Source organism: Triturus cristatus, chromosome 10 (genome assembly GCF_964204655.1).
Source record: "Triturus cristatus chromosome 10, aTriCri1.1, whole genome shotgun sequence".
NCBI classification, from domain to species: domain Eukaryota; kingdom Metazoa; phylum Chordata; class Amphibia; order Caudata; family Salamandridae; genus Triturus; species Triturus cristatus.
The window spans coordinates 413,334,753-413,352,758 of NC_140593.1; the positions used below are offsets into that span (position 1 = coordinate 413,334,753).

The 18,006-nt window shown below is 45.0% G+C and overlaps 1 protein-coding gene across 1 annotated transcript in view; it reads left to right on the forward strand.

Moving 5' to 3' along the window:
- APBB1IP (amyloid beta precursor protein binding family B member 1 interacting protein) overlaps window positions 1-18,006 on the forward strand; it is a 788,839-nt gene that overhangs the window by 630,338 nt on the left and 140,495 nt on the right. The window contains exon 10 of the mRNA XM_085631699.1: window positions 545-688. Within this exon, the coding sequence (XP_085487825.1) occupies window positions 545-688 (144 nt within the window). The remainder of the gene's footprint in view (window positions 1-544; window positions 689-18,006) is intronic.

An 18,006-nucleotide genomic window follows, 5' to 3' on the forward strand; every position in this document is an offset into this window, starting at 1 on the left:
TGCCCCGGGTGCAAAATTCTTAGGGGCACAAAATTTTCAAAGAAAAGTGGAAGAGACTCAGGAAGTGCTAACGGTCCGTGGGTCGGGGGCGCAGTACTTGCCTTGCCCCCGGGCGCTGGCTACCCACGCTACGCCGCTGCGCTTAAGGACATCACAACCCACGTAGTAGTATTGATTGATGTAATCGACTAAGAACTGTGCCAATTCACCTGTTGTGATATGCCTCTGTAACCTGTCATAATATGCTAAACTTTGATCAAATATATTTTGAAAAAACGGTCCTTTCAAGTATGGTGCTGTGGGCAAGAAATGACAAATTAATACTTTTTAATTAATTCTACATTTCGGTTAGCAGTTATGAAACTATTTTCATTTAGTAGCTGTTTCCTAATTCTTGAATCTCATCGTCTGTTTCCCAGGTGTACAAATATGTCCATTTTTACTCACTTTTGCTTCTGCGCCTTCACGGGGCACTGCAAGCAGTATGTGTGATTTCTGTGTAGTGTCACCCACGCTCCTAACCCCTCGTGTTTTTCTCGTGCAGGAAAGCTTCTGTGGCACCTCCGTCATTGTGCCGGAGATCGAAGGAGCCCTCCACTTGAGGGAAGACGGAAAGAAATCCTGGAAGCGACGCTATTTCCTTCTGAGGGCCTCTGGCATTTATTATGTACCGAAGGGGAAGACCAAGGTCAGGAGGTCACAGGAAACATTTTAGCAATAAAGCAGTTCTTGGGGGTGAAAGTAAAGAACCCCCCAGGCGGAATGTTAAGTGCATGCCTGGTGCACCTGAGAGTGTTTACCCTGACTGCACCACTTGAGCAAATATTGGGATATGATTTTTAAATCCTTTTGGGTTTTTCCAAGTGTTTGGTTTCTGTAGCGTGATAAAAGTGGCGTATTTCATTTAAGTGCTGGCTTTAAACAACTAGACGCTGACATTTTCCTGAAAATAACACAATTACGGTACACCGAGGTCCCGGTGGGAAATTGCCATTCATCATCGTAGTCAAACAGTCGCTCTCTCCTTCTCTTGGCAAGAACATTAAATAAAGCAAGTTTGATGTGCATAACAAGAGTAAGCCACAGCTGTTACCTCCGTCACACAGATTGCAAGGAACTTGCTCAGGTGACTTGGCCATAAATATATTTCTAAAAGACCAATTTCAGGTTTTATGGTTAGACCTTTACATTTTACTACAATTATATATATTTCCCATAGACTTCTTTAGGAAGAACTACTGCAAAAACTGCTGAAAAGAATTACTCCAAATGTGGCAGGAAACTAGATCTTGGTTCACAGATTGTGCTTTTTCTTATGTGGTGTAAATCTGTTCTGTAATTATTTGAAAATTAAGGGTAAAAAAATGTGTATATCTGGAAGGTTGGGTCCGTGAGACACTCGAGAGACTCTTTTGCGGGAGCACCAATTAAAAAATAGAGCATTCTGATTGGCCCAATGATCAATTGGTCAATTCTCTCCCGCATGAGTCAGACTCATGCAGGAGCGAGCGCTCTGATTTGCTTCCAGCAACATCAGAAAAAGTTGCTGGCAGCCAAAACAGGACTCGGAGACTTAGGGCACCATTAGCATCCGCCTGCCATAGCCCGGGAAATGGGACCGCAGAAACAATTAGGATCCACCCGCCACACTGGCGGGCGCATCCCGCATTTTTAACATTGCGATGGGCGGTGCAGAAAGCACCACCCGCTGCAATGCCAAAAATGCAAGTTGTGCATTTGCATAAACAACGTGAAAGGCACCGCGCGGTGCCTGCCACGTTGTACATGCAAATGCAGGGGGGTACCATAGGTACCCCCATGTGCACCCCCCACCCCCCAAAATTACCTGAGGGCCCGCTACGGGCCCCCAATGTGAAAGACCGCATGCCTTTCCATGGCGGCAACGGCAAATCCCCGCATGCATCCTGATATGGATGGCGGTGTCTAACAGACACCGCCACCATATCTACAGCTTCCTTTAGCCACTCAACAGGGCCTGCGTGTAGGCCGATGCGATGATTTCAGACTTCAGAGATCGGTGCACAGGACTTAGCGTGCAGCGATTTCTCAGGCCGCGGACAGGCGCTACATGGATTTCTTCGGCTGCACAGGGCTGTGCGTCTGGAATTTCTCCCACTCTGCAGTGCTGCGTGGGAATATTCAGCCCCAAGAAGAGCGAAGCATCGATTTTGTAGATCTCTTCAGTTCTATTCAGCTTTTGGTAGCAGGAACATCCTCCAGGGATCCAGAACTGGAATAGATACGCAAAGGTAGGTAAGAACTCCCAGCAGTGGAATTCAAGAAGGCTGTAGGTGAAATCTTTGTGTCCCTGAGACTTCAGAACAGAAGTCTAACACACACAAGCACTTGGAGATTGTTCTGAAGCAGGTTTCACATCAAAGTCCAGTCTCTGTCCTCTCCGTGGCAGAAGCAGCAACTGCTGGCAAACCCAGCCAAGCAACACACAGCAAAGGGGCAGTACTCCTCCTCACAGCTCTTCAGCTCTTCTCCTATGCAGAGGTTCCTCTTGATTCAAGAAGTAATCTAAAGTTCTATGGTTTTAGGTCTAATACTTATACTCCTTTTTTCCCTTTTGAAGTCTTTGTTCAGAAAGTCTCTCTTGCTCAGTAAAGCCAGTTCTGTCCTCCTTGGTCCAGTTTCACTACAGGAGGTGAAGACAGCATTGTGCAGAGCAGCCACAGCCTATTCAGGGGTCAGGAACGACTCCTACCACCAATCTAGCCCAGGATGGGTGATCAGCATATGCAGGGCAAACCTCAGCTTCCTTTATGTGAGTGTCTGAAATGAATGCATAAACAGCCCCTGTCAGTCTTAACTAAACAGTGAATACACAAGCAGGCAGAGGCACACAGGATGGTTAAACCAGGTCTGATGGCTAAATGGACCAATGTGCCCACTGCAGGGGCCTGTGTTCGACCTCAATGTTCACAGATTCAAACCCTGGCAGGTCCACTCAGTCTTTCATCCATCTGAGGTCAATAAAATGAGTACCATTGAGTTGGGTAACAACAAACATGTGTTATTCAGTGCCAAGATGCCTACGCGTGAACGTGTGCTTTACAAATACACATGTTAAATTAACCCCTTCAGCGCGGCGCGGATTACCGCGCTGTGCTGAAGGGTTCGTGCGCGGGCGGGGCCGTGACGGAGCGGTTCTGTCATCCGCACAGCGCGACCGACGCGCATGACGGAACCGCTCCGTCACAAGCATCGAAAGGGTTAAAAAAGAAAGTGCACATTTTCTAAAAGTGGCTTTTTAAAACACACAATTTAAAAACCACCTTCACTAAAAGGTGTGTTATTAAATTCTGAGTTGAGAGAACCTAAACTCCAAATTTCTAGCTGTTCGCAATTGAAAGTTACACTTGTAAAATCTTACAAGGCAGCTCCAATGGTAATCTATGGGAGAGCTAGTCCTTACAATAGTGAAAAACGAAATGCACAGTATTTCACGTTCAGAACATGTAAAACACACCAGTACATGTCCCACCTTTAACATACACTGCACCCTGCCCATCGGGGTACCTTGGGACTACCCGAGGGGTGACTTACATGTAAGAAAAGGGAAGGTTAAGGTCTGGCAAGTGGGGGCACTTGCCAGGTCAACATGGCAGTTTAAAACTGAACTCACAGACACTGAAGTGGCAGGTCTGAGACACATTTGGAAGGCTACTTGTGTGGGTGGCACAATCAGTGCTGCAGGCCCACTAGTATCATTAGATTTACAGGCCCTGGGCGCACACAGTGCATTGTACTAAAGATTTACCAATAAATCAAATATGCCAATCATGGATAACTAATCATAATCACAATTTACACAGGGAGCACCCGGCACTTTGGCACTGATCAGCAGTGGCAAAGTGCCCAGAGTTCCTAAACCAGCAAAAACAAAATCCAGCACACAGTCAAAAATACAGGAGGTAGAGGCAAAAAGTCAGGGAAACCATGCCAAGGATGCCAGGTCTAACAATAATAGAGAAGATATCAATTAAAGCATGGGGTAAAAGGCTATAAAGGCCCCAAATTAGGACACATGTTTAAAGTAGGAGCCTGTGGAGGTCTCTTTTTCCCCTACATGTTAGAGACAATGACTTATCAGGCACTGGAGAGAAATGCCATTGCAATTTTAAACTGGGCAAGTATACCACTGAGTTGGGTATACAGTGCTATGTTCGGGCGCAGCCGATGTTTTGCCTCCCAATGATGAAACAAAAGAGGGAAAACTTTAACTCTGATAAGATACTCTTTAGCACCATCCCGGAATTATGTTCATAGATGGCTGCTAACAAGGGAATTTATGCAGTAAGACTTTCTTTACTTTCCAAGAGATAAATCCAAGCAAGTGCAGATCAAAATGGAGAATCCTTGTCTACTGTCTAGATGTATCACACTCAGTGCTTAATTTGAGCCGGTGGTTTCCGGTGGTAAGCACCAGCACTTAATCATCAACACCCACGCTTGAGATCCAATTCAGGACACATTCATTTTTGGTAGGCACAGGGGTATTAAGTGATACGCCCAGAATCACAGGCTGCTGAGCCAACGCCGAGACTCGAACCTGGTTCCCCAGCTCCAAAGTTGGCAGCTCTGGCCACTACCGCCACATCTCCTCCCCACTTGTAGGGTTTGTTGTTTCTGTGTTAGGCAGTGCTAACAGGAGAAATGGGCTGGTCATAGCTGCCTCCTGGCGAGAGCCCTAGCACTTATTTGTTTTACAAATTAATCACTGATCCCACTGTTTAAGCACCATGGTAGGTGAGACACATGCAGTATTTTAACTTCGTCCACAACCCTGTTTTACACATATCCAGACTTGAAATGCATTTTCTTTCAGGAACCACCATGGCACACTTCTACAAATGAGGAATAGCATAATAGTAATTTTCTACATAAAATCACGCATTGGCAAAGCCAAAAGACTTCGCCATTTGGACCTATTGACTTTGCAAATGGTTATTAGTCATGCTGCACAGCATCCCCAGCTACACAGCCAAAGTATTTTTTTTAAAAGCCTTTGATTCATCCTGCCACTTCATTTTGTAGTTGTGCGTATCATGCATGCATGCGCCTTCAAAAATGACATAGACTCTTTTTTTCTTTGAAGTTACTTATCTGAGTTGGACCAGTAACTAAAAAGAAAAAAAATGTGCGAAAGTGTTTTTTGAAGTGGGTGTGTGGAGCAGTACAAGGCTGAAAGCAATACAAGAGGCGGGAAGGAGGTAACACCAGGCAGAAGCAACACTGGCCTGCAGGTGGAGGCAGAAGCAATACAGGCGAGCATGTGGGGGGAACAAACAGGAAGGCCGCAGGTGGGGACAGGTGATAACAGAGAGAGAGAGAGATCAAAGTGGAGCATCAGGGGGTGTCAAACAGGTGAAAGAGAGTAATGAGGAGTAGGCAAGGTGAAGCACATGGCAACAGCAAAGAAAGCAACTGGGGAGAAGTACACAAGAGTGAGTGCAACATGGAGGGGGCAGGAAGAAGCACAAGAGCGACAAAGAGCTACACAGAGAGAAGTACATGAGGGAGACATCTGGAAAACACATCCACTCCCATGGAGTGCTTAACCCAAAAGACAAAAGTAGTGTTTGAAAAGCAAGCAATAGATGCATAGAAGCTAGTCAATCAAAAGACATTGTAAAGAGGCTGTGCTCAATGGAAGGGATAAACACAAGATTGACAAGCTGGGACACGAGTAAGAAGCAGGCAAATAAAAACAGGAAAGCCAACCAAAGGTAAGCAATAGACTGGTGGGTTTAAGCACCTGTATGTTCTTGGTAATCCCACAATATGTCCCGCAACTGGCAGCACATGTGGACTCTAGTAGGCGAGACCTAAAAACAGGATGACGTACTTTAAGAAGAATCCCCTTTAACTGAAGGGAATTCCAAGTTAAACACATCAATTCACTAGCAGCATTCTAACTTTGCCCAGCCAAGTATCTGCATTCTACCAAGCTCTTTAGTCAATGGTTAGCAAAATTTCATCTGAGGTAAAAAGCAAGCCAAAAAATTACATACACATTATCCCTTCTAAGCAAAGTATTACAGCTTTTAAATTGTGAAACACCATCCAAATTCTTTGGAATAAAGTAAAAACAACACCTGATGTATTTCACTGAGTCCAGACAATTGGAAGCTACTAACCCAATGTGTCCAAAAACATAGAGTGATGCCCCTATTATGTAATTCACAACAGAAAACAATCGGGAGTAAACATTACATACTTCTATATCATAAGGTTTCTGAAACGCATGTCAGTGCTAACACATCAATCGGAGGTTAAGACTAAAAACTGTTGTATAAATTATATTTATTGCTAGCGGGGAGGATTCAGATCACTAGATATCCTAAATCCGTGCCTTGCCATCCTCTAGCACATGAGTCTCCAACACGTCGATCGTGAGCTACCAGTAGCTCGCAGACTGCCTTGAGAAACGGTGTCAACGGCAGGCAAAGATCTAACGGTATGAAGGCTTCATCACCTCCATTTTTCAAAATACATCTTGTCTCTATACCACCACTGATATAAAAGCTGGCTCAGTGCTGTGCATAGCTCTGAAACCAACCTGAGCAGCTAAGATCTTATTGGATTATAATAATGTGGAGAGAATGCCATTCACATGCTTCTCCAACATCTGAGCCGTTGTTTTTTTAATGATAGGTTTGATGTTTGTGTGCTTACATCTCAACGGGAACTGGAATTGATCTCAGAGAGTTATCGCACAGGTCCATTAAAATTTTCACCAACAAACTTGTGCCTAAGTGTAATAACTTAACAGGACAGGAAACTTCCTGGGATCCTGATTTCACTGACAGCAATAACTCTAGGGCTCCCTGCTGGATGACAGACTCAAAATTTAAAATCTCACACTCCAATATCCACTGTAAGTAGAGGACTACCCAGTCTCAGCAGAACTCCCTGATCAGGCTTGGTGAATGTTTCTCAGATCCTGAGTATTTTTGACAAACACAGCCACCAATTATGGCACGTTTCCTGCACATTCTCCATGCTTATATTTAGGCAGAATCTTTTGATTTTGAAGATTTCCTTAGTCGAATTGGCGGATTCTAAAATACTCCCGGTGAAGTGCAGTCTTTCTGCAGTTCCGATATGTTTTTTAATATCTGTGAAGTTCCTTCAGGTATAACTCTTTCTTCTCAGACCCTTACTATTTGCACTCCTTTCTTTTTAATTGCTTACAATGTTGTTTCTCTTGGCATATTGTTTGTGACAACCGGCATTCGGAAGATCTGTGCCACGCTAGTCTAACTCTCTTAATTCAAACCTGTTGGAAGTCACTTACTCACTTATTTGTTCAGAACTTCAATATTCGCTCCTTGAAGTCAAATTGCCCAAATATTTCCTCATGGGCAGCTGACCACAGGTCTGAAGTAATATTGTTCGAAGCTTGTCTTAACATCATTCTAAGTGAAAATCGAACTAGCTTGTGATCAGTCCATGGTAAAATGATATTTTGAGACAAACATATTTTCTCCTTTGCAATAGAATCAAGTATGACCTTTTTCTTGGGTGGGTTTCCTGTACAAATGAATTAAGCGCCAAGGCAGGGGTCTCAATCTTTTCCAATAGTGAGAGCTAATTCTTATATTTGAAAACGATTGTAAACTGCTGCCTAATATGGGATTTGAAAAATGTCCCCAGAGGCGAAATAACATAAACACTGACCCTAGAGTAGCCTAGTTTGGCTACAGTGAGCATACAGCATTAATGGCACATGAACTGTATCGAAAAAGGTTTACATTTGGGGTCCCTAAGGATACAAGTTGTCCCATTACTCTTGAGACAGGGAAAAGGAAAAGGTGAGAAATATAAAAAGAGAACGGGAGCGAGAGAATGTGAGAGAAAACAAGGAGAGTAAGAGAAAAGGAAGAGAGAGACTGAGAAAGGGAAAATGGCAAGATGAGCGAAAAAAGTAGAGCGAAAAAAAGAAAATAAGAAAGAAGCAGAGAGAGACAGGAAAAGAAGGAAACCAAAAGAAAGCAGAGAAAGAAAGATGAAAAAATAAAAACACCAATAAACAGGGAAAGGAGCAAAAGATACAAAGGAGACAAAGGAAGAAAGAGAAATTAAGAAAATCAAACAGGAAACCACCCAATAGAGGAAGAGAAAATAAAGAAAGCAAGTGAAAGAAAAAGAGAATGAGAAAAGGATGGTAAGGGAAGGAAAACTGAGAGAAAGAAAGAATAGAAAAAAAAGAAAACATAAAACCAAGGAGAGACGTGGACAAAAGGCTATGGCGGAGGAACGGGGAAAAATAAATGAAAAAGTGCAATAAATTAAAACAACAGGAAAAATAAAGACATAAAAAGCATAACAGAGAGGAAGAAAGATGAAGACGGAGAATTAATATAAGACTGAATGAAAGGAGAGAAAGACTAAAAGAAAATAGAGAAAAGAGAAGTAAAGAAAGACAGAGCTAGTTCAAAAGAAAGGCAGTCGAAAAAAGGGGTGTAATCAAGGAAGAGGGAATGAAAATGTATAGAGAGAGGCAAAAGACAGAAAGGGGAGGAAAACAAATGAAGCAACAAAAGAAAGAGTCATTGAGAGAAAGAAGGAGATGAAGCAAGGTAAAAAAGAAAGAAGTAGAGAGGAAAAAGGCGAAATATAGAGAATTAATGAGGAGAAAAGTAAGAAAGAAACAATGGGAAATGAAGGAAAGGTGAAACATAGAGGTAGAAATAAACTAGAACAAAGTATAGACAAATAGTAAGAGTAAAATAAAACAAGAAGAAAAAGAAATAAACTGAAAAGGAATGCACAACAAAGAAAGAGCGAAGAAAGAAGTAGGATAAGAAAGACATGTAAAGCGATAGTACATAAGAGAAAGAAGTGTAAAACGACAAATAATATGCATATATCTGAGAGTGTTTTAAAAGTAAAAGACACCAATAAATGCAGAAAAGAAATTACACACCATATTTTGCTATCCAACTTCAATGGTGACTGAACATTTGTATGAACCTGAACGAACTTGTGCTGGGAAAAAGTCAAAATACAGTGTATACCTTCTCTGTGTTCAGTCCAACTGGGCCAAAGTATACTTAGATGAAAGGAGATAGATAGATAGATAGATAGATAGATAGATAGATAGATAGATAGATAGATAGATAGATAGATAGATAGATAGATAGATAGATAGATAGATAGATAGATAGATAGCTAGCTAGATAGATTTTGGAGAAAGTAGATTACAGAGTTACACACAACTACTATCACATTAATAGACTTACAGCCAAGAAATATCTTTGAGTGGTAAGAGGGAAACCAGTTTTGTGTTGTGCCTCCTGTACTGAGTATAGCGAGTGTTGTAATTAGTGCGGTCAACAGTGGTGAATCCTGCTTATAAGTCACGCAGAATGAGATTGAAGAATAGGCTGCCATGATGCGCAGAGACAAAGACATTCAAAATCTGAGTAGGAGCAGTATTGGTGAAATGGAGAACACAGAATCCTGATTGGAGAGGATTCATTAGATTGTGGATTGAGAGATAGCACTTGAGGCAGTTGGACAACAGACATTTAAAGGATTTGGGAGAAAAAGCGACGTTGAGAGTCGGGGTTGGAAAGAAGTCTCTTCAGTAATGGTAGGATGACAACAATTTGGATTCATGTAGGGTACAACCCAGATAGAACTGAGTGGCTAAACAAGGAGGTTAGGATAGGGTAATCTCTTGGGGTGAGTGCAGTATTTTTTATAATTTCTGAAAGTGTCTAATGGTGCATAGAATTAGTCATCTTGACTATAGGTGTGAGCTCTGAAAGATTATGGAAGCTTAATATGAGACCTGAGTGGAAACATTTGGAGTACTTTAAGGTGTAAGAGAGGGAAGAAGGATGAGGATCAGCATGGTGACAGTGAAGTGAATGGTAGAGAGTTTGTAGAAGGAAAAGTGACATCAGAGGCAGCGTGCTATGACTGAATAATAGGTATTTAGTTAAGGGGAGAGTAGTGTGTTACTGTCGCGGGCCAGAAATTGGAGTCATGAGCTTTGTGAAGTTGTCTGCTTGTGAAAACATGCCACTTTTAGTAGTAAGTGCAGCTGTGAAGACGAGGAGACCAATTTATTTTGTTTAGAGGTTGCAGGCATAAACCTGATTTGGGCGCAGGAGGTTCCCGGAGTGAATGTTTGAAGGTGTAGCGAGAGTTGAACGCTGACTGATGAGTACTGTTCACTAAGTCATATTACATAACATTTGGTAGTGAGGCAAGGCCGCTGTTGATGTGATTGAGGTAACACGAGATGGACAAGGATGTGTGTTCTTCAGGTGAATGAGACTTCAAAATAGGTGTTCTCAGAGGAGAATGTTAACAGTCATATGAATGATGGCATGATTACAGGGTCAGATCAATAGTGGGGATCCTGAAATGAACTGTCTTAGATCGAAGACTGGACTGTTTGCAGTGGAGTTGAGTGGATTTTAATTAAGGCATTAATTGGCCAGTAAGTGTGTATTCTTGTTTTCCAGATTGAGAATAAGGTTGTACAGTGCGATGAGAGAAATGAAGGGAGGGAGGGAATTTAGGATGGCATCCAAATCATCAAAGGAAGTTCCTGTGACCCACGTATACTGGAAATCCTCTCAATGTGAGCTTTCAAAGGGAATGATTGGTAGTGGGCACTTAAAGGAGGAAGAGGCAACTACCTGGAAAGCTTTGCTCCATTGTTTGTGATCTATTGAGGAGGCAATCAGGATCTATTGCAGGAGGACTGACAAGCACAAATAAATGTTGATGGGCATTGTGGAGGGCTGCCGGTGTAGTTGTGCTTCTGGTTTCTATGACAACTGGCAATCGTGATGGAGTGGTAATGGAGTGGACTTAATCAGTGATGAATGTGATTTCATTACATATCTATCTCTCATTCCTCAGGTCCCATCGAGTGGTACCCATTGCTGCTTGATTTTTCTGTGAGTAAACGTCTGCTGGATATTGAGTCATAGAGGAACCCATGTCTGTGGGGGTAAAATGGATTATTTAAATAAACTCTAAACCTTCAGTTACTACTCAGAAAATCTGAAAACCCACAACATGGTCAGGCTGGACTGTTCCCATGAGGCACAGGGTTAAGACTGATTTGCATGTAGCTGTGTCTGAACTAGGGTGGCGAAGTGAGCTAAAGAATGATGATGGATTCAACCCAGATCTGTGACTGGGGGTGAGTTAAAAGTTTCAGTGCTCCGTCCATCATCTCCTTGTGTTTGCTTTGTTCGCCCTAAGTTGGCAGGGTATGCCCAGACGTGGGTCCCTTGCTCACTTTGCCACTGGATTCAAGCTAGCCTGGCTGATGAGGGGTGTTACCCCAAAACTGGTCCCAGGCTGCTTGTTTCCGGGACAGGGAAGACATGGCTTGGCAGTTTAGGCTGGACTGTTCCCATGAGGCACAGGGTTAGGACTGATTTGCATATAGCTTTGTCTGAACTGGGGTGGTGTGGTGAGCTAAAGAATGATGATGGATTCAACCCATATCTGCGACTGGGGGTGAGTGTCTGAAAAGTTTCAATGCTCCATCCATCATCTCCTTGTGTTTGCTTTGTTCACCCTAAGTTGGCAGGGTATGTCCAGACGTGGGTCCCTTGTTCACTTTGCCACTGGATTCAAGGTAGCCTGGCTGATGAGGGGTGTTACCCCAAAACCGGTCCCAGGATGCTTGTTTCCGGGACAGGGAAGACATGGCTTGGCAGTTTAGGCTGGACTGTTCCCATGAGGCACAGGGTTAGGACTGATTTGCATATAGCTGTGTCTGAACTGGGGTGGCATAGTGAGCTAAAGAATGATGATGGATTCAACCCAGATCTGCGACTGGGGGTGAGTGTCTTAAAAGTTTCAATGCTCCATCCATCATCTCCTTGTGTTTGCTTTATTCACCCTAAGTTGGCAGGGTATGCCCAGATGTGGGTTCCTTGCTCACTTTAGCAATGGATTCAAGCTAGCCTGGCTGATGAGGGGTGTTACACCCAAACCGGTGCCAGGATGTTTGATTCTGGTCCAGGGAAGACATGGCTTGACAGTTCAGTCTGGACTGTTCCAATGAGACACAGACTTAAGACTGATTGCATACAGCTGTGTCTTAAGTGGGGTGAACCCAGATTTGTGACTGGGGATGAGTGTCTGAAAAGTTTCAGTGCTTCGTCCATCATCTCATTGTGTTTGCTTTGTTTGCCCTAAGTTGGTAGGGTATGCCTAGACATGGGTCCCTTGCTCACTTTGCCACTGGATTCAAGATACCCTGGCTGATGAGGGGTGTTACCCCGAAATCGGTCCCAGGATGCTTGTTTCCGGTCCAGAGAAGACATAACTTGGCAGTTCAGGCTGGACTGTTCCCATGAGGCAAAGGGTCAAGACTGATGTGCATATGGCTGGGACCAAACTGGGGTGGTGAAGTGAGCTCAAGAAAGATGATGGATTGAACCCAGATCTGCCCATCATATCCGTGTGTTTGCATTCTTGTTTGACTGACAGACTGAATGAGAAGTCATATTTATGTGTACAAAATGTACAAAAGATTAAATGGAGAGCTCTCTCACCAAGGCGCCGGAATTACCGATTACCACGACCCTCAGATTTTAGTAACCAGCCCTCCATCTTTCCTAGTGATGGCAGTGCTAACATTTAAAAGAAGCCACCTGTGTTCACGTCGTTTTTAATCTTTGCAAAACGGCCGCTTGAAAAAAAGTGTTAACACATCCGTATATATTATTATTGTGAGCAATAGCGTTTGTCTATGAAGGATTAAAAAGCACACACACAATGTGTGGATGGGTTTTGTTGAACCGTTGTGTTCCCCTTTTAGATGGTATTAAACTAGAATTCTGCCTACTGATTGTAAACCTTCAGAAAAAACATTTATGCCACACAGGCACCGCATTGTGATTTATAGCTGCTGACATTCTGTCCAATATCGAAAAGCTGAAGTCAGAGCCAGCAGCAGGCGGTGCCAGGGTCACAGCATTTGTCCCAGACTCATCATTCACGGGGAGGCCTCCTTCGAGTGGTTATCAAGTGTTTTTATTATTCGGAAGGCTCGGGCAATGCCAGGCTTTGCCTCGTCTGCAAAGTGTACTCATTCAACAAAACTAGAAATAACGACGCGTGTTATAGAAATCAAGCTAAGTCCATCTGACATTCGCTGAATGATTCATAATGAAATCATCACCACGACTCTGCGCATCCTATCCTGAGTCATAATATTAGGGACACGAACGAAAAATACTGTTCACTCCCAGCTTCACTGGGGCTCGCCCTAGGCCATGCATATTTCCTAATTTTTAAAATTGAGTCCTAAATATAGCTATAATGTATTGATTCGTTTTTACAATATTTGCAGTAGCGATACCGTCGAAATTTTTAATAATTCTAGCGATACATATAATACATTCTAAGTTTCTAAATAAAATCATATAATATTCACTCAGAACATTTCCACAAATGAGCCCTCAATAAAACAGTCAGAGCAATTCATATTTATAGCATTTGAGAATACTGATAATACATAATGTCTTCTCTTCTCTGTTGTAAAAATACAAAGGGGCTTATTTACAAGCCCCTTGCGCCACCGGTACGTCACTTTTTTCCCATATTAAAAGTGTCGCACCGGTGGCGCAAGGGGCTTGTAAATGAGCCCCATAGTTCTTGGATATTTTTCCAAATACCGCATTTTCCGACCTGAAAACAAGATAATAGAAACAGTAAAGTACAATGTGAGCTGGAGTGCCAAAAGTGCTCTAACTGTAAAATGATTTCTTTTTAATCTTCCAAATCTCGTGAAGAAATTCCTCTAATGTTTGCAATAAAAATTCCCATCTTTAACTTCACATACATTTTACGAGACTCATAATTGATTAGTTTTAATAAACATTGCTGAAAATATTGCTGCCATCCACCTAATACTCTCTATATATGTATGGAGTCATCATGGAAATCTTATGGAGACTTGATTGTCTTTACCATACTGTTGTGTCGTGAATTGCTGGGTAACCTTTTATTTGAACTTGCGCCAGGAGGCTGCTTGCACACCCACTTGCTACGCTTCCTCTGCAGAACCCAAACCCTCCACCCCTCTTGTCTTCTGACTCTGGCTGGCTGTGTCGTCACAGCTTCAGCCTCATGCAGCCGTGGGATTTTAAGCCAGACTCTACACCTCCCCCCTGTTTAAACATGAACCCCAGTTCTTCCTCATGAGTCTAGATGTCTTCAATAAACCTTCGAGGCCTAGTTATCACATGACCTGACCGAGTGGTCACCCTTGGAGGAGGTGGTTCTTTAACCAGCAGGTCACATGAGGCGTCCAATGCTTGCTCAGGGTTCATTGCTGCACCAAGGCAGAGGTAATTGTTCTGAATGGGGGTTGTGGTCTTAAAGTGCAATGCCAGTGGTGTAACGAAACTTGAGGGGTCCCACCTGCAAACTACATGGAGGGTCCCCCCTCCTGAGTCACTCAGGAGCTCTCAGGCCAGGGTACTGTGCTAAGAGGGCCCTGTGAGCTCGGGCCCTGCACTGCGGGGGTTGCGGGGCCTTTGTTACGCCACTATGCGACACGTTCCGAGTGATGGACTTCCCACGGCGAGTCAGTGTGTCCATGCTCCCTTTTACTACTGTCACTCGGAGTGGTTTGATGTCAAAAGGGGTGTCCGTTTTACTCTGTTGTCTCTGCTTGACCACTACCCATTCGTCGGCTTCAGGGAGAGTCTCTTGCACTCACCGCTTGGTTTCCGCATGCGCTTCCATCTTCTTCTCCCAGTCAGTGGACCTTGCCCAGGCTCACCTGACACTCATGGGACCACTGTGGCAATTTGGTGCAAACAGATTATGAAAACATGAGAGTGGCAGTTCAACTTGACAGAAGGCCTCCTCAAGCGCAATTCCTTCTTTGTTGACTCTCTGCACAGTTCGCTTGAAGGGGGCCATGAATCGTTCTGCTATTCCGTTGACTTGGGGCAAAGAGGGGTTATCCGAAGATGCTCAATGCCTAGGCATTTCAGGAACTGTCTGAAGCCCACACTGGGGAATGGGGGCCCATTGTCCAACTTCAGGACTTTGGGGAATCCCCATGTCGCAAAGATGTTGTCCAGGCTCCTGTTTACCTTGGCAGTTCCAGTTGATGAGACCATTTTGACTAGTGTGAATCATGAGTATTCATCTACTACCATCAGAAGATACTTGCCACACTGTAGTGGCCTGAAACGTCAACTGATATCTGCTCCCATACTCTCTCCAGTATTTCTGACATCTCCAGGAGTGGTTGTTGTGTGGCTGCCGCTAAACAAATGCACAGGTGGCACTTCTGCAGTTCCGTTTCTACCATGACATCAAGCCCAGTGAACCATAGTCTGTCTCAGAGGGCCCGTTTGGTGGCGACTAACCCTCGATGCCCTTCATGTGCCAGGTCGATCGCTTGTTTGTGGAGGTTCATGGGAATTACTATGCGTGATCCGCTTAGGATGAGTCCTTGAGTAACTGGCAGCCTGTCCCTGACATTTTAGAAAGCTTTGATCTCCTCAGAGCCACTACTCCACTCTTTGCTGTGCTTCTACCTGTGTCTGTCGATGAGGCACATGCTGAAGGATAGATCTCTATCTTTTTTGTGGCAATGACTATTTTAAGAATCGAGAATGTGGGGACATGCTCATGCTTACTATGATTGAAGTATTCCTCAGCAGTTGACGAGTGCCGCTTCAACAGGTGTAATGGCTGTCTGGAGAGGTAGTCAACCAGATTGTGCTCTTTTCTTGGTTTTTGCACTATAGTATAGTCATATTCCTGTAGGCGTATTCCCCCATCGTTCAAGTCTGGGAGGCATTTTAGCTTTGGGGTTTCCAAAGATGGCGAGGAGAGCCTGGTGATCAGTAATGATGGTTAACCATTTGCCATACAGGAAGATATGAAAATGTTTGCAGGCCCACACCACTGCAAGACTCTCCTTCTCAGGTGGAGAATTGGCTTTCTCAGTGTCGGAGAGATTCCTGCTGGCTTAGGCGACAATTTGATGATGGGCCTCCAGGGTTCCAGAGTGTTGTGCCAGGATGGCTCCGAGACCCACTGAGCTGGCATCAACAGTCACCTTTGTGGACAGTTTGGAGTCGAAGTAGGCCAAGACAGTGGCCTTAGCGGGGCTGCCTTTATTTGCTGGAAGCTGTGCTTTCATTTCAGGAACCCCTGGTAAACCACTTTCTGCCTTGTGAGGTGATGAAGTGGGGCACTGAGGGTTGCATTGTCTCAAATGTACCTGATGCAGCAGCTTGCCATTCCCAAAATGGAACGCAGAATAAGAATGTCTCTAGGTGGGCTGGCAGCTGTGAGCTGGATCGGGGGTCATCCCTTCTGAGAACAGGTGCCTGAAGAATTTCAGTCTGGTTTTATGGAACTCACATTATTCAGCGTTGAGAGTGAGACCAGCCTCACACAGTAGGCGGCAGGTCTTTTTGAGCGCTGCATAATGTGATTTGCGTATACGCCCCAAGACTAGGATGCCGTCACTGTAGTTGAACGCATTGGATCCTGGTTGGCTGACCCTCCAAATGACCTCCTGGAAGATTTGAGCAGCTGACGAGATACAAAAAATCAGTCTCTTGTAACAGAAACGTCCTAGGTGATTGGCAAAGGTCATAATGTAGCAGCAGTGTTCTTCCATCTCCTACGAGGTTCTTGATTGCCTTGGTTTCATCGGGCTCGTCTAGCTTCAATGAAGTGGTAAATTTTTTCAATCCAGTCAGCCCACTGGGCTCCAATGTTGTGATTCTTGGGCGTGTCGCACAGGGGCAGCCGCTTCAGAAACATGGTAATCAAAGCGACCCTTAACCCTAATTCAGGTAGGTCGCTCCCCCATGCTGCACAGCACCACCTGTGTGCACGTGTCCCCCTACTCTCTGCCACCGCCGTAGGCTCTAGGCCCCTCTGCCTGAGTTGTGTTATTTTTTGTAATTTGTTATTTCGCTGATTGTTGTTGTCTCCTGTTGCCCCCCTTTGGTCTCTGTGTCCCTCTTGCCTTCTGTGCCCCTCACCTTGCCCCTGCTGGTACCCTTTTGCTTCTTGCCCCCGTTATTCATGCCCGTTTTTTTCACGCCGCTGTGTCCCCTACGGCCCTGACCCTGCTGCACATTCGTCCTCCCGCCTCCCAGCTGCTCCTCCCTCCCACCTCCCCTTATAATGGCACGCCTAAGGCAAGTCCGTCTGCGCCCATCCGCGCCTGGCCTGTGCCCAGCGCCAGGCCCCCGCGAACGCCACGACACCCGACGCCGCTACGACGCCCGCAGCCTCCACGCACTCAACGCCGGCCGATCACACACCTGCTTCCAGGCCACCCCGAAGCGGACCGATGGACCCTTCTCCTGCCGGAACTGCCGCTACACCAGCCTCCAAACCACCACCACGCCCACCGGGGTAGGTCACAACAGCCTCCAATGCCTTCTACTCAACACTCGCTTCGCCCGCAAACACGCCATCGAACTCTGGGACCTACTCAACTCCACCTCCCCAGACATTGCCTTCCTGACGGAGACCTGGATGAACCCCTCCTCGGCACCCGACATCACCATAGCCATTCCTGATGGCTACAAGATCACCCGCAGGGACCGCACCAACGGAACAGCAAGAGGAATCGCCATCATCCACAGAAACACCCTCAGACTCTCGACCAACACCGACGACACACTTACCACCGCCGAACACCTGCTCTTCCAGATCCACACCGACCCCAACACCACCCTCAGAGGAACCCTCATCTACAGACCACCCGGTCCCTGGCCGCAGTTCAGCGACTCCATCTCCGATTTCATCAGCACGCACGCCCTTGCGTCCACGGACTACATCCTCCTTGGAGACCTGAACTTCCACCTCGAGAACACCAACGACAGCAACTCCACCACCCTGCTCCACAACCTTGCCAACCTCGGACTCAAACAGCTTGTCACAACTCCCACCCACTCAGCCGGACACACGCTCGACCCCATCTTCTCAGCCAGCAAA